Source organism: Hyla sarda, chromosome 5 (genome assembly GCF_029499605.1).
Source record: "Hyla sarda isolate aHylSar1 chromosome 5, aHylSar1.hap1, whole genome shotgun sequence".
In the NCBI taxonomy this organism is placed as follows: domain Eukaryota; kingdom Metazoa; phylum Chordata; class Amphibia; order Anura; family Hylidae; genus Hyla; species Hyla sarda.
This window is the reverse complement of record NC_079193.1, coordinates 207,973,864-207,990,546: the sequence shown is the minus strand read 5'-3', so window position 1 is coordinate 207,990,546 and position 16,683 is coordinate 207,973,864. Positions and strand designations below refer to the sequence as shown.

The window sequence follows — 16,683 nt, the reverse complement described above, 5'->3', positions numbered from 1 at the left end:
AGGCGCAGGCGGCCCCGCGCAGGGCACCGGGACACGGCGCGGGCCGTGACAAAAGTCACATGTTTGTTACCCAGAGAGCTTGCTCAGCCACCCTTTATAAAAGGGGGAGGTACTACAATCTCTCTCTTGTGATTCATTCTCTGCTGAGGTCAAGTCCAGTCCAAACGTCTCAGAGCCAGTGTCCAGCACATCTGAAGGCCTCAAGCCTAAATTACAGCCACAAGTCAGTAAGTCAAGTCATCTCTGTCTGCTGTCACTATCTCCAGTCAAGTCAAGTCTATTATAGTCAGCGTGGCTGTCCTTAAGTCTGTCCAAGTCACTGCAAGTCCCAGCAAGCTGAGGTTCCCTGTGTTACTGGTCACCTCTCTGGGATGCTGGCTTAGCTGTAAAGACTGTACCATCTGTCTACCTCAGTAAAGCTACCGTTAACCCTGACCTGGCCTTGGACTATTATTTGCACTGCCTAACTAGGACTAGCGGTGTTACCATTCAGATGGTTCTCAGAAAAACCATGCCCTGGTGTCATGAACATTTAGGGGTTAACACCATCTGCCCCTGGGCTATAACATCTGCCCCATACACCTCATCTTCACACCCCGTGGCACACCACATATTTATCAAGAGGCTTGTTGTTCCTCATAAATCTGGGTTGATCGTACACTGACGGAGGTATACTTATCACCGGTGTATAAAACAACGGTCTTAGTAAACACCACCCCCCCACCCCGTCCCCCCCCCCCCCCCCCGCATGTTTCCTGATAATTTTTGTTACTACTTTCCACAATATAGCATCAAGTAGCTACTTTTACCATAACTTACTATTTTTTATGCCCTGTAATACCGTTAGCTATATCATAATTATCTCTCCCTACATAGATGTCAATGGGTGGTTCACACAAATAAGCCCCTCCCACTGTGGTAAATATTAAAACTGTTGATGTATTATCAGGTCCGACCAACATACATATGATTGAATTTTACATCTTAGCAATATTTAAACTCCTTCAGGACTGTGCCCTGTTAGTATCCTGCAGCTGTTATCATCATTGCAACATAATGCGATGTTGTCCTTGGGACTGACAGAGATAGCAGATAGCACAGTTGACTTATCTATGTCAGTGCCATAAATGGTGATCGCTGAGGATACCCAGGGATCATACATTTATTATCTATCCTGTGGATAGATGTTGTGCGTGACCAAACCCCTTTAACCTAGAAAATAAACACACGTGTTTTTAGGCTGCGTTTAAGCATATTATTACAGGAAATGTATTAATACAGTCTTAAATTTTGAGGCAGAATAGGGCCGGCTCTGCCTATAGGCAAAATAGGCAGCCGCCTAAAGCGCCCTCTAGATGAGGGGCGCTGCTCTGCATGTCGCAAGAAAGTTAGACAACCAGCATTAGAAACTACTCGTTCAGCCAGCAGCATGAGGAGGAGGTTTGTTACAGTGTGTCACCCCAGTAAGGGGATTACATGAGGAGGGGGGTTGTTACAGTGTGTCACCCCAGTAGTAAGGTAATTGCATGAGGAGGAGGTTTGTTACAGTGTGTCACCCCAGTAGTAAGGTAACTATATGAGGAGGGGGCTTGTTACAGTGTGTCACCCCCAGTAGTAAGGTGGGGCGTGTCAAAGGCCATGCTAATGGGCGGAGTCAAGGGGGGGGGCGGAAAAATAATCTTTTGCCTAGGGTGGAAAAAATCCTTGCACCAGCCCTGAGGCAGAAGATGCTCCAAATGGATCCCACTGTCACACGGTATGATTTGGAGCATCTTGCTAGATTGCTATTACTGAAAAACAAATCTCAAATATTCCTTTTATTGACAATATTTAAGACACCAAAGGAATAAGATAGCCACCGAGTGCCACAACACGCAGACAATAGGTCAAATGGCCCTATTTCCAACCAGTTAGTAGAAAATATTCAATAAAAATAAAGAGATAGCATGAATTATGTGTAAGTCAAAGAAAAATATATACGTAGAGTCAGCTCACCACTTCAGCAGTTCATGTGCAGACACATCGAGGATTCATGCAGGGGAGCACGGAGCCATACAGCTGAGTTGGTACTCAGGGAGGAATGTCCAAAACCAAATGATAAAGGGATCCAGCCCCCCTAAAAATGTACTTTTAGGCGAGCTGGATCACTTTATCGTTTGGTTTTGGACATGAATTATGTGTGCCATAGGGCAGAACAAGTGCTTAGGTAGGACAGAATATTGTGATTGGAGGGTCCTGATGGATTTGACCACTCTAACTTTCCCTGGTATGGTATAGGTACTAGCTATAATCTTAGACAGTGGGACGGCCCTGAAAAAAGTGGCCCCATGCAGGATTCTCAATAATTTATGAGTTAGCGAACAGGGGGAAATTATTTTGCTGGGGCCAGGGGATATGAGAGATAAAGATGCACAAAGTGAGAACAGCCAAAAAGCTGCCCTATGAATGCTAACTCATAAAGTATTTGTACAATACTAAAAGCAAAGACATAGAATGATTAACCCCTTAAGGACCAAGCGTTTTTTAGTTTTTGCACTATAGTTTTTTCCTCCTTACATTTAAAAATCATAACCCTTTCAATTTTGCTCCTAAAAATCCATATGTGGCTTATTTTTTGTCACCAATTCTACTTTGTAATGACATCAGTCATTTAACCAAAAATCTACGGCTAAACTAAAAAAAAATCATTGTGCAACAAAATTTAATTTGGTAAATTTTGGGGGCTTCTGTTTCTACGTAGTACATTTTTCTGTAAAAATGACACCTTCTCTTTATTCTGTAGGTCCATACGATTAAAATTATACCCTACTTATGTAGGTTTGATTTTGTATTACTTCTGGAAAAAAGTATAACTACATGCCCAATGAGGGCTAATTTTTTGCGCTGTGATTTGAAGTTTTTAGCGGTACCATTTTTCTATTGATCTGACTTTTTGATCGCTTTTTATTAATTTTTTCATGATATAAAAAGTGACCAAAAATACGCTATTTTGGACTTTGGAATTTTTTTGGCGCATACACCATTGACCATGCGCTTTAATTAATTATATATTTTTACACATGCGGCCATACCACATATGTTTATTTTTATTATGGTTACATATTTTTTATATGGAATTTGGGAAAAGGGGGGATTAAAACTTTTAATAAGGAAGGGGTTAATGGGTGTTTTTTTTTACTTTTTATTCATCTTTTTTTCACACTTTTAGTCCCTTTAGGGGACTTTTAGGAGGAATCATTAGATTCCTCATACAGATAAATGTGGTTTCATAGAACCACATAGATCTGTCTGCTCTGCGCTCGATTGATAAAGCCTGGTCCTGCCAGGCTTTATCATTCACAGCGCAGCAGTCGGCATAGGACGTGAGGTAAGCCATCCAGCTACCTCAGAAGTGGATGGACCCCCTGCAATCATGCTGCAGAGGGGCGATCCACCCCACTGGCTCACCACGGATGGTTTAAATGTCCCTTTAGATGCCACTGTCCACTTTGACAGCGGCGATCTAAAGAGTTAAAAACCTGCCACATCAGCTGGGGGCTGGCCGGCATGGCGCGGGCTCGAGTCAAGAGCCCGCGCTATGCAACGGTTGCCATCTCAGGACGAGCCGGCTCTTCCTTAGACCACAGCCGGTTAAAGGATGAAAAACAATAACATTCAAGAATCCAACACATTTCGACAGAACAAGCCTCCTCAGGTGACATAGTTGATATGAGATGAATGGGCTCCAGATGACATGAAAAAGACTGATATGATGATATGCACCTCTGTCCTTATCCGGGTGATGAGTGAAGCTAGGTGATGGCACCTTGCTTGATATGTTTTCAGCAATTTTCCTTGCACAACGTATTGTTTTTTTTTTTTATTGTACTCAATATCCTATCATAAGAATGGCACATGTTATTAATAATTCTGGTGCACTTTGCAACTCCACTTAGCTTTACCCTTTTATACACACCTTCATGTGTCATAAAGTGTAACACATCTTTCTGGTGCAATTGGATGCAGAATTCTGGTGAATTTCCCTTAGTAAGTGTGTGGTAGATTTATGAAAACTGTCAAGAAGAAAACCCCACTGTACCTGATCGCAGAGCAGCTTATGTATTGTAAAAGCACTATAAGAGATGCAGACAATAAATCTGCCCCTTGATGTTCAGATGTCAGACTGATAAGGAAAGCAGTTTATTTATCCATAAACAGCCTCCTTGTGGCGTCACGTGTGTTTTCCATAATAAGTACAGAATTATTTTGTCAACTTTTAACCATTTAAATAATAAACTACAAACAAGGATGAATTAATTTGCATGCAGACACTTAAAGATTGAAAACAAATCTCACAGCCAGAAAAGCTTTACTACCTAATTCTCAGTTACTAAATTTACGGTGTGTCTTTCTACAACAGTAAAGTATGTGGAGCAAGTGGTTGGAAGGTGTCATTTTAGAGTCCGTAAGGAAAAGCAAATGTTTTGTCCAGCAGAAGTAAATGAAGTAACACATAAGAAAATGCTAGGAAAGGAGGCAGTAAAAAGCGTGCCATTTATAATACATCCTACACTGCTCAAAAAAATAAAGGGAACACTTGTACTCCAAGTCAATCACACTTCTGTGAAATCACACTGTCCACTCAGGAAGCAACACTGATTGACAATCAATTTCACATGCTGTTGTGCAAATGGAACAGACAACAGGTGGAAATTCTAGGCAATTAGCAAGACACCCCAATAAAGGAGTGGTTCTGCAAGTCGTGACCACAGACCACTTCTCAGTTCCTATGCTTCCTGGCTGATGTTTTGGTCACTTTTGAATGCTGTGTCCACTGTGTGCATGTGTCCACTCAAATGGTCAGAAACAGACTCCATGAGGGGGGTATAAGGGACCTACATCCACAGGTGGGGGTTGTGCTTACAACCCAACACCATGCAGGACATTTGGCATTTGCCAGAGAACACCAAGACTGGCAAATTCGCCACTGGCGCCATGTGCTCTTCACAGATGAAAGCAGGTTCACACTGAGCACATGTTACAGACGTGACAGAGTCTGGAGAAGCCGTGGAGAACGTTCTGCTGCCTGCAACATCCTCCAACATGATCAGTTTTGCGATGGGCCAGTAATGGTGTGGGGGTGGCATTTCTTTGGGGGCCGCACAGCCCTCCATGTGCTTGCCAGAGGTAGCCTGACTGCCATTAGGTACTGAGATAAGATCCTCAGACCCCTTGTGAGACCATATGCTGGTGCAGTTGGCCCTGGGTACCTTCTAATGCAAGACAATGCTGGACCTCATGTGGCTGGAGTGTGTCAGCAGTTCCTGCAAGAGGAAGGCATTGATGTTTTGGACTGGCCCGCCTGTTCCCCAAACCTGAATCCGATTGAGCACATCTGGGACAGCATGTCTCGCTCCATCAACCAACGCCACGTTGCACCACCGACTGTCCAGGAATTGGCGGATGCTTTAGTCCAGGTCTGGGAGGACATCCCTCTGGAGACAATCTCATCAGGAGCATGCCCAGGCGTTGTAGGGAGGTCATACGGGCATGGGGAGGCCACACACACTACTGAGCCTCATTTTTACTTATTTTAAGGACATTACATCAAAGTTGGATCAGCCTGTAGTGTGGTTTTCCACTTTGATTTTGAATGTGACTTCCTATCCAGACTTCCATATGTTGATACATTTGATTTCCATTGATAATTTATGTGTGATTTTGTTGTCAGCACATTCAACTATGTAAAGACGAAAGTATTTTATACAATTAGTTCATTCATTCAGATCTAGGATGTGTTATCTTAGTGTTCCCTTTATTTTTTTTGAGCAGCGTATGTGCCTTCTTAGGTAATAGTGATCTGCTGCCATCTGTTGGTTATGATGACAATGGGGAATGTTTAATGTACTGGTATACTGCTACAATGCCACGCTCACTAGGATTAAGAAGCACTTTAGGAGATTTAAGAAGAGAATTTTGGAATAGAACCAAACTTAATGCCAACAATACTTCACACTATTTTCTGTCAGTAAATTCCAGTAACACCGAGTTTTTTTTTTTCTGTAATAGACATTGAAAGGGTAAAGGTGATTGTAATGATCCAGATTTACAAAGGAAAGCATTTGGCTGTTTCATTTATATTACAATTAGAGAATAAGGGAATTAATACCAAGTTCATATTTCCAGTCAGTGGTATAGAAAGGAGCTATACTGCTTCCATATCTAAAAATTGCAGTAAAACCAACATAATGATATTTCCGTGACCGTATATATAAAAAAAGAAAACACTTTTCCCTTTAGAAATTAATCAATTCCCATAAAACAAGCTCAGATTGTAGGTATGGTCGCTTTGGAGGTATGGCAGGTCCCCCCATCCAGTTGTAAGTAACCGGTGCTAATTTACTCATTGTCCAAATAATTTATGAACATATGGAAAGTCTCCACACACAATGCACTCATAGGCGGGTGCACGGGGTGTGCCGGGTATGCCTGGGCACACCCTAATCAAGCCTCAAACTTGAGGCTCCATCACCTCCGTGCTGCAGCCCTGCGGGCTGCTCAGTGGTGGATCCAGGGGGGGGATCCACCACTGAGCAGCCCGCAGGGGGCCCTGTCACATTTGTGACATCCCTGTGTCCCGAAAGATCTTTTCGGGACACAAGGATGTCCCGGTTACCATTCTGCTGCCCCGCGTTAACTTTAAAAATGCAGGGGCCAGTGCGTGTGCCCATAGGAACGAAGGAGCTGAGCATTGAGGAGAAGGATGCTCACACACATGGTAAGTTACCTGCACGTCATCTTCAGTGCTCCGACCACCGCTCCTCCAGTCCCGGGACCTACTGCTATGGCCCAGAGTGGTGGACGGAGCTCTGAAGTGGGGCAGTACACAGGCATACAGCCTCCAGCCATACACTGTATATGGCTTAAGGCTGTATGTCTGTGAGGGAGTTATACTGTACCTCATGTGGGCAGACTAGATGGGCCACATGGTTCTTATCTGCCGACACATTCTATGTTTCTATGTAACTATATTACACGTAATGTGGGGGAACTATACTGCACCTTGTTACAGTTGCACTCCGGCCGGACTCGCCGGCCGTGAGTGCTTTCTGTCCCTGCTGCCGGTGGGGCTAAGATTTGCATCGCGGGATGCACCCGCATGCGAATCTCAGCCCGTTGTCACTTACGGTCCTGTGTCTCTGTTCCATGTATCCCCGCAGGTCTGGCGCGCGTGCCTCTGCCTTCTAGGGCGTGCACGCGCCGGAGCTCACTTTCTTAAAGGGCCAGCACCCAATTAATTCTAGTACCTGCACCTGTTCCCTGGGCTATAAGTTTCTGCTCCTCCCTGCTTCCCAGAGGGATCTTTGGTATTCCTTGGTATTCTTTGGTTGTCTTGCCTTAGTGAAGTCCTGTATCACAGTTACTGTGTATCTGTTCCTAGCTTCCGTCTTATCCTGTACCTGTGTTCCTGCCCTGACCTTTTGCCCCGTCCTGCCAGCCACGTCCTGTCAGTCTCCTTCTGTGCCATGCCACCCCCCAGCTACCTGTGTGGACGAGTCGTGCCAGGGGTAATGACCCGGGTGCCACCTGCCGCAGCAAGACCATCCCGCTTTGCGGCGGGCTCTGTTGAAAACCAGTGGCACCTTAGACCCCACTCTCTGGCACGGCTCAAGTCTCCATCCATACAGGCCCAGAGGATCCACCACCTGCAGTGATTCCTAACAGTCACCTGCCATGATTTTTAACACACCTAATGTGGGGAGCTATACTGCACCTAATGTGGGGAACTATACTGCACCTAATGTGGGGAACTATACTGCACCTAATTTGGGGGAACTATACTGCCAACCTAATGTGGGGGAACTATACTGCCAACCTAATGTGGGGGAACTATACTGCCAACCTAATGTGGGGGAACTATACTGCACATAATGTGGGGGAACTATACTGGCAACCTAATGTGGGGGAACTATACTGCCAACCTAATGTGGGAGAACTATACTGCCAACCTAATGTGGGGGAACTTATACTGCCAACCTAATGTGGGGGAACTTATGCTGCCAGCCTAATGTGGGGGAACTATACTGACAACCTAATGTGGGGAAACTCATACTGCCCTGCCAACCTAATGTGCAGTAACTACACTGCCAACCAAATGTGGGCGAACTACAACCTAATGTGGGGGAACTCATATTGCCAACCTAATGTGGGGGAACTACAACCTAATGTGGGGGGAACTATACTGCCAGTCTAATGTGGGGGAACTACAACCTAATGTGGGGGAACTACAGCCTAATATGGGGGAACTACAACCTAATGTATATAACTCTTTTATTTTTCTGTATATGGGGAAGTATGAGGGTAATTTTTTGCGCTGTGATATGTAGTTTTCATTGGTACCATTTTTGTTTTGATGGGACTTTTCAATTGCATTTTAGATTTTTTTTTAACGTTATTTGAAGTGACCGAAAATGTGCAAATCTGGTTAGTTCACTATTATGACTTTTGGGGCCCCACTTTTGATTTTGCCCAGGGCCACGCTAAGCCGAAAACCGTCCCTAGTAGGACGGACATGCTCCTCCTCCAGACCCCCCCTGTAGCATGCGCGGCGCTTTTGTGACGTCACACTGAGGCAGAGTCATGGCAACGCAAGGGTGAGGGCGGCACGTCCAGGTGGTTACTGCGCAATACCAGTGTCATCACTCTCGGTATCCCACTCTCCCAGAATGGCTTACGGCAGCCAATATCTGCTAGAGGTAATTTTTTCATTTTTAAATCATCAATTTGTAATAAATTGTGTAATTTATTGGTTATATAATTATTATTATTATGATAGTGTACGCTAGCACTACCATCTTTCCATGGATTCTCTAGTTAGTTAGTTAGTCACCCTAATGTTTTAGTTTAACAGCTTTAATAACAGCTATTGTTTATTTATTTTATATACATTTTTCAGATAATTTTTTCCTCAGCCATGTACACTAAGAGTTATTTCTTCTTCCTTCATGCTGCATTTTTATTGCTCATTTGTTCAGCTTCAGTCAGACCCATCTGTGTCACATATTAAAGGGGCAAATGGCTACCTACTGATAGTTTAGATACAAATACAGATTGTTCTGATTTATTGTTTTAAACTTGCATGATGCTACATATTGTTCACACAGAGCACCTGACCTGGGCTGGTTTACTGAGTGCAATTCACATAGAGATCATGAGCAAATTGTGCAGGTCTGTTTATGTATGTGTGCATGCAAGTAAGAGTGTATTTGTGTGTGTATGTGTATGTGTATGTGTATATATATATATATATATATATATATATCCACGGCGTGAGTTTGTGCTTTAGGGTGCACACCCTAATGCAATAGGCTGCGCACGACTATGAATGCGCTGGTCACAGTACAGTCAAGAAAGAAATAGGGCAGATATCGTTTTTTTCAGGATGAAGGTCTTGGTGATTTTGTGAGAAATGGGACTTGCCCCCCAAAAACCATTTCAGCTAAATTCTCTCTCCAAAAGCCAAATGTGACTCCTTCTCTTCTGAGCCCTGTAGTGCGCCAGCAGAGTACATGACATCCACACATGGGGTATTTCCATACTCAGAAGAGATGGGGTTACAAATTTTGTGGGCATTTTCTTCTATTACCTCTTCTAAAAAATGGTAAATTTGGGGGGAAAAACAGCATTTTAGTGAAAAAAAAAATTCTTTTACACATCCGACTTTACCGAAAAGTCGTCAAACACCTATGGGGTGTTAATGCTCACTGGACCCCTTGTTACGTGCCTTGAGGGGTGTAGTTTCCAAAATAGTATGCCATGTGTTTTTTTTTTGTTTTTGTTTTTTTGCTATTATGGTACCATAGTGGCTTCCTAAATGTGACATGCCCCCCCCCCCCCCCCCAAAAAAAAAAACCATTTCAGCAAAATTCCCTCTCCAAAATCCCATTGTCGCTCCTTCCCTTATGAGCCCTCTAGTGCACCCAAAGAACACTTTACGTTCACATATGAGGTATTTCCTTACTCGAGAGAAATGGGGTTACAAATTTTGGGGGGCTTTTTCTCCTTTTAACCATTGTAAAAATTCAAAAACTGGGTCTACAAGAACATGCGAGTGTAAAAAATGAAGATTTTGAATTTTCTCCTTCATTTTGCTGCTATTACTGTGAAACACCTAAGGTTAAACAAACTTTCTGAATATAATTTTGAATACTTTGAGGGGTGCAGTTTTTATAAAGGGGTAATTTATGGGGTATTTCTAATATGAAGGCCCCCTAAAATCCACTTCAAAACTGAACTGGTGCCTGAAAAATTCCGATTTAGAAAATTTTCGGAAAAATTTGAAAATTGCTGCTGAGCTTTGATGCCCTCTGATGTCTTCCAAAAGTAAAAACATGCTAACTTTATGATGCAAACATAAAGTAGACATGTTGTATATGTGAATCAATATATAATTTATTTGGTATGTCTATTTTCCTTACAAGCAGAGAGCTTCAAAGTTAGTTCGAAGAAATTTTTGAATTTTTCCTCAAGAAATTATGCAAGTATCAACGAAAATCTATCACTATGTTAAAGTAGAATATGTCACGAAAAAATTATATCGGAATCAAATTCATAATTAAAACCATCCCAGAGTTATTAATGCTTAAAGTGACAGTGGTCAGTTGTGCAAAAAATGCTCTGGTCCTTTAGGTGAAAATGGGCTGGGTTAATGCCACTGGACAAGACATAGGGTGTATTCACACCACTATTTGTTAATACGGTCACTGGATCTGGCTGGGGGATGTGAAAACTGTGCTCTCCCATACCTCAGCCGGACCCGGCCCCCTTCTCATTCATTTGAATGAGCTGACCAAAGTCAGATAGTGACTCTGGTCGGCTCATTTTTGCCCCGTATCCGGTTTTGTGACCGAACTGAAAACCGTGGTATACTTCGGTTTTCAGTGCTCTCTGTTGACACCTCTGCCCGTCACAGGAAAAGTCCATGGTAGAAGCAAATCCCCATTGCAAACTTCTCCTGTTCTGGACAGTCACTGACATGGACAGAGGTGGCAGCAGAGAGCATTGTGGTCAGACTGGAAAACACTACACAACATTCTCTGTAGAATACAGCAGCTGATAAGTACTGGAAAGTTTAAGATTCTAAAATATAAACAAACAAATCAGTTTAACTTTCCAGCACCAGTTGGTTTGAAAGATTGTTTTTTTTCCATCGGAGTGCCCCTTAAAGCTAATGTAAACAGCTTGTATACAGAGAAATATGACAGAAACCTGTGAATTGGAAGCCTTCCCTTCTAGGGATCGGATTTTGAATTTTTTTTGGCTCAGTAGTGTACATTTTTGCACCTAAGTTGTTAGTTTACACCACAACCGTGACTATAATTCTATTCTCACTAATGTCATATATGTTATTTACAATGGAAGACATAGGAAGAGATTAATCAAAACCTCTGTAGAAGAAATGTGGTGCAGTTGCCCATAGCAACCAATCAGATAGCTTCTTTCATTTTTCGGGGGCCTTTTTCAAAAGAAACGAGCTGATTGGTTGCTATGGGAAACTGTCTCACTCGTTTGATAAATCTCTCAAATAATGTTGTGAGAGATCCCTCATACAACAGATCCAAACAATAATGAAGAAATACAATTGGCTTAATATTTTTCGATTCACTAGATTTTAGCTTATTTATAATGTCAAAATATTTTTCAAGAAAATGCTAATCAGACTAACCATAAGTACGATGCCACCAGAGGTATATTCCACTAAAGGCCAGAAAGTAAAATACAACACCCAACACGGTTTTCCACTCTGATGGTGTTCCCTTTTTCATCTCTGTGTAGGACTGGTTGAAGCTGATACGATACACTACATAAGAGAGGCACACCATTAATAGCGATAAGTCTTTCTGTATCATTATTAAAAGTTTAATAGAGAAATAAAATTGTGATATAAAAGAAAAAAAACAACATGAAAAACTGAATGCACTAAATCAAGTACATGAATCGATATGGGGACAATTTACTAAAATTGTCTATTTTTGCACTAGCTATCTTTTAGATAGACGGTCTACGTTTTGCATGAATTTATTATATTGGTGCATGGTCTGTATTAAATTTGGTGCATGTCGTTGTCAATGCACCAAAAATAATGTACCACTTTTATTTGCCCAAAGGTATAAGACATGACCTACGTGCCAATTTTTCTTCCTTTGTTAGCTGGGTCCAGGATCCTGCTTCTTTTTCTTTCAGCACTTTTTGTTGTGGATTCAGCTCAGACACATAGGGTACATCGGGCAGAGGTAGCGCACGGGAATCGTAATAGCTTGGTTTGGTATAGTAAGGCACTGGGTCACTTGAAGTACCTACAAAAAGGAACATATTGTACACTAAAAAAAATCCTGTACTTGTAGATAGTACTTTAAAGTTTACTTAATTTTCAATGCCATAAGGTTAATTTTCTGAACTTTTGTCTTCTGCCTCACAATAGTTCATTGTTGATCTTGTAACTGTAAAAAACAGTATTTGTGGTGGTAGAATCTTTTAAAATAAATGTTGCTGTTAACATCCCATTTACCCAAGGAACGATTCCCTCCCTAGCTTAGGCTGGGTTCACACTACGATTTGTAACTACGGTTCCCGTATACGGCTGGGAGGAGGGGGCGGGGCTTAACCGCAGCGCCCGCACTCAGCCGTATAGGGGAACCATATTTAATGCATGTCTATGAGCCGACCAGAGTGAAACGCAGCCTCTGGTTGGCTGCTTTTTCGTCCGTATACTGTTTCCCGACCGTAGGCAAAAATGCGGTCGACCACGTTTTTGCCTGCGGTCGGGAAACCGCATACGGCCGAAAATGCAGCCGACCGGGGGCTGCGGTTCACTCCGGTCGGCTCATAGACATGCATTAAATACAGTTCCCCTATACGGCTGAGTGCGGGCGCCGCGATTAAGCCCCGCCCCCTCCTCCCAGCCGTATACGGGAACCATAGTTACAAATCGTAGTGTGAACTCAGCCTTACAACTATGTGAGAGCTGCCTACAAGGGTGCTCCACACTGGCAGAGAAGTATGCTATAATGGAAATGTCTGTCTATTCCTAACCAATGACTTTTCAAACCGTTGACCATATGATGGTGACATGAGTTGATTAAGGTCATAGTTTTACTAAATCACACTTAAAACACTTGTATCAAGTCACATGACCTCATTAAGCATAACTAAATTATTGATCATGGACATAGTCAAATCAGGTTGTATTTATAAAATAAAAAGGGTGCCTGGTTGATTAATTACCTGTTTTAAAATGTGCCGTGATTTATTACAAAACATAACACTCAGTGTCAAATCCAGTTACTGCTGTGTGTCTGACACGTCACTGCAACAGCCTTGGGTTGGGTCCCATAATTGAGTCCAGGGCCACTAGCAGCACTGAACCTCTAACATGTTTCTTGTTTTCTCTCTGCACTGATCATACAGAGTAGTGCAGAGAGGGTGCAGTGTTCCAGAACTAGCTACAAATTTAAGAAATTGTTGTGTGGCTGAGGATTTCATTTTGTAAGTACCTAAATCTGTGTGTGTGGGGTGTTGTGAGTTCAGTTGCGTAACTGTTTCTATGTGTTAAACCATCATTACAGCATACACCGAGGTATCATACATGTGTAAGGGTTAAATATTTGTATATCTTTTATCAGATGAGGGAATCATTGGTCACATGGCATGCTCCCCAGTCAGCTTTTATGCAGTAGCTTCTGGAAAAGCTGAGAAAGGAGTCCCTAGTCCAACCACTTCTTCCCAGAGGGCCAGACTCAAAACATGTTTAGTCTGGGTTTTGCCAGAGAAATTTGAGGTCTCCTAGCCCTGCTCCTATTAGTCAGACTAGTCAGAAAAGTCTCCACATTCTGTTCTAATTGCAAGAAGCATATAATCTAAGACAGATATGGGCTGCATCTGCAGTGTTTAAGGCATTGTGTGAAGTTTGGAGACTTTTACCTAAAAGGTTGACACCAGTCACACTCCAGCTCAAGCTCCAAGAAAGAGTATCTATAGTATTTAGAGAAGGAGAACTGCTGTGCAAGGGCCCCTCTGCATACACAAATCTCTTTAGTGATCAACAATCAGAATTAGTGCTTTGTAGCTAACATGTCACAGAAGGTTCTTTAGCATACACTCTGCACACAGAGCATCGTAAATAGAATTCAAATATCTGAACCACAGTAAACCAACCTGTATAGTCCCCTCTCTGGAAAGAGAAAATGAATTGGACTGTTCCTGTATCAAGGGCCACACCATTACAAGAGTGCAAAGAGCACATTCGAGACTTTGCAGTCAGTATATCAGCTAATAAAGCAACAATGGCCAAACCGCACTCACCTACTTAAAAACCTGAAACTCTGTACCAAAAAGACTAAACCTGTGTAGAGGAAGAATGCAGCAGTTGCCCATAGCAGCAAATCAGATTGTTTCTTTCAATTTGAAAAAGACCTCTATAAAATAAAAGAAGCAATCTGATTGGTTGTTATGGACAACTCTACCACTCTTCCTCTACACAGGTTTTGAGAAATCTTCACCATTGGAATCTGCACAGAACAGTAAGTAACGTTGTCCATTGGTTGCCAGTTACATAAGTGTCTGTATTTCTCATTCCGGCACCTGATGGAATGGGTATAACCCACTTGACAAAAGGATTGCTGGGCTCACAGGAGATTACTAGGTTAGCAAGAGTATCCTGCCATGTGACAGCTCTGTCTTTTGCTACCAAGGGACAACTACCAGGTAGCCAGCACTTTAACACCTATGCTACTCTTGAGAATCTGCTACAAGATCATAAAATTGAATATTTGATCTTAGTAACTTGTAAGGCACCAAAGATACCTTTTATGGGAAACCTTGAGTTTCTTGTATTTTATAGGCAATAAACATTACAATCCATTATAAACAGTGCTAGACAACCCAGTCACAGGGTCAAAGCTCAGTGTCAATGTCAAATAATGCCAGAAAACCTAGACTCATGTAAGAAGAATAGTATTTAATTATTTCCCCCCATTCGGTACTGCTTTCTTATTGTTTGCAAATAATAGCATTATATTTACAGTATATATATTACAAACATATTCCGCAGCACTTTGGAATTCCCAGAGTACATGGACAGACAGAAATCAGACATTATAGAATTACCCCCTAATTATTTAAATATAAGGAGTCAGGGCCCTACTCACAAGAGCTTGCAATCTATAAGAGGGTCAGAAAACCCCTTTAAAGCCAATGAAGCTCTAATTGTAAAGAATGATTAGAATTAAATAGTCTAAGGCATTGATCGTATGGTTTGGATTGGGATTGTTCATTTTGTAGACAACTTGCATCAGAAATCCACGCTGAAACTCAGATTTGTGATCCAGTGGAGCTGATCCACTGATTTTCAATGAGAAAGAGTGTCTCCCACTTGGTAAATGTTTATTCACTACATGGTCAATCATTTACTTGAAAAGGGATCGTGTAATAGATTTTACCTGCCGGAAATGTGTGCTTCAGCTGGTAATGTCAGCTAATAAATGGGGACTCAAGTGACATTGTACAGTGGTCCCTCAACATACGATGGTAATCTGCATGTTGAGGGGTCCGTCCAATGTAAAGTATAGGACAGTGGTCTACAACCTGCGGACCTCCAGATGTTGCAAAACTTCAACACCCAGCATGCCCGGAGTTGTAGTTTTGCAACATCTGGAGGCCCGCCGGTTGAAGACCACTGGTAGAGGAAGTTGTACTCACCTGTCCCCGCCGCTCCGGACCGTCACCGCTCGCCACCGCTGCCTTGGATGATGCCCTATATAGCTGTTGCCGCGTCCCCGGGATGTACCCGACGCTCCAGCAAGGCCTCTGCTTCCCCGGCATTCTCGCTCTCTGTCGCCGCCATCATGTCGCTACGCATGCCGCTCCTATTGGATGACGGGACGGCGTGCGCAGCGACGTGATGACGACAATGGAGAGCGCCGACGATGCAGGGATCCCGAAGAGGATGCTCCGGAGCCCCGAGGACAGGTAGGAGACCATCACCGGAGCACATAGGGCACCGTAAATGGCTATCCGGTGGCAGCTGAAGCAGTCAGCGCTGCCGGATAGCCGTTTATGCGATGGCCCCCGACATACAAAAGCATTGTATGTTGATGCTGCCTTCAACATGCGATGGCCTCTGAGAGGCCATCGCATGTTAAAATTATCATATGTCGGGGCCATCGTAGGTTGGGGGGTCACTGTATCAGGAAAATAAAGCCAACTTGTATGAGAAGAATAAGTGCAGATTTTTAACTATAGTATGTTACTGGCAGGCTGTAAAAAAACAAAATGTTTGCTTGGAGTGCTGTTTTAACTTAATGAAGTCATTTGTGTGGATTGTACATTCTAAACAATTAACCTTTGACTCATAAATACATTTACTAAAACATGCCACTGAATATTGAAAGACATGTCATCATTGATCTTAATAGAACTGAAATAAGAGAAATCGGAAATAAATTGGTTGTCTAAACTCTGAATGTAATATTTCTGGCAGTAGTCTTAGACTAATAAAATGATCATGAGGCATTTAATAGGCATATAGTTTATGGTAACCTTAGCGTTAATATAGTAAATCCTAGTACTATTGATCTGGGACTATATATTGTCAATTGAACAATGTCATTCATAAATCAAATGTCCCCTATAAGGTTACATCAGTCT

General features: G+C 42.5%; 1 protein-coding gene across 2 annotated transcripts in view; it reads right to left on the bottom strand.

The window, feature by feature from the left end:
* Positions 1–16,683, bottom strand: part of LOC130272634 (cytochrome c oxidase subunit 4 isoform 1, mitochondrial-like) — a 65,599-nt gene that overhangs the window by 29,547 nt on the left and 19,369 nt on the right. For both annotated transcript variants that reach the window (XM_056518467.1, XM_056518468.1), the window contains exons 3-4: positions 12,165–12,335; positions 11,705–11,839 (exon numbers count right to left, since the gene is read on the bottom strand). In XM_056518467.1, coding sequence (XP_056374442.1) covers positions 11,705–11,839; positions 12,165–12,335 — 306 coding nt within the window. The remainder of the gene's footprint in view (positions 1–11,704; positions 11,840–12,164; positions 12,336–16,683) is intronic.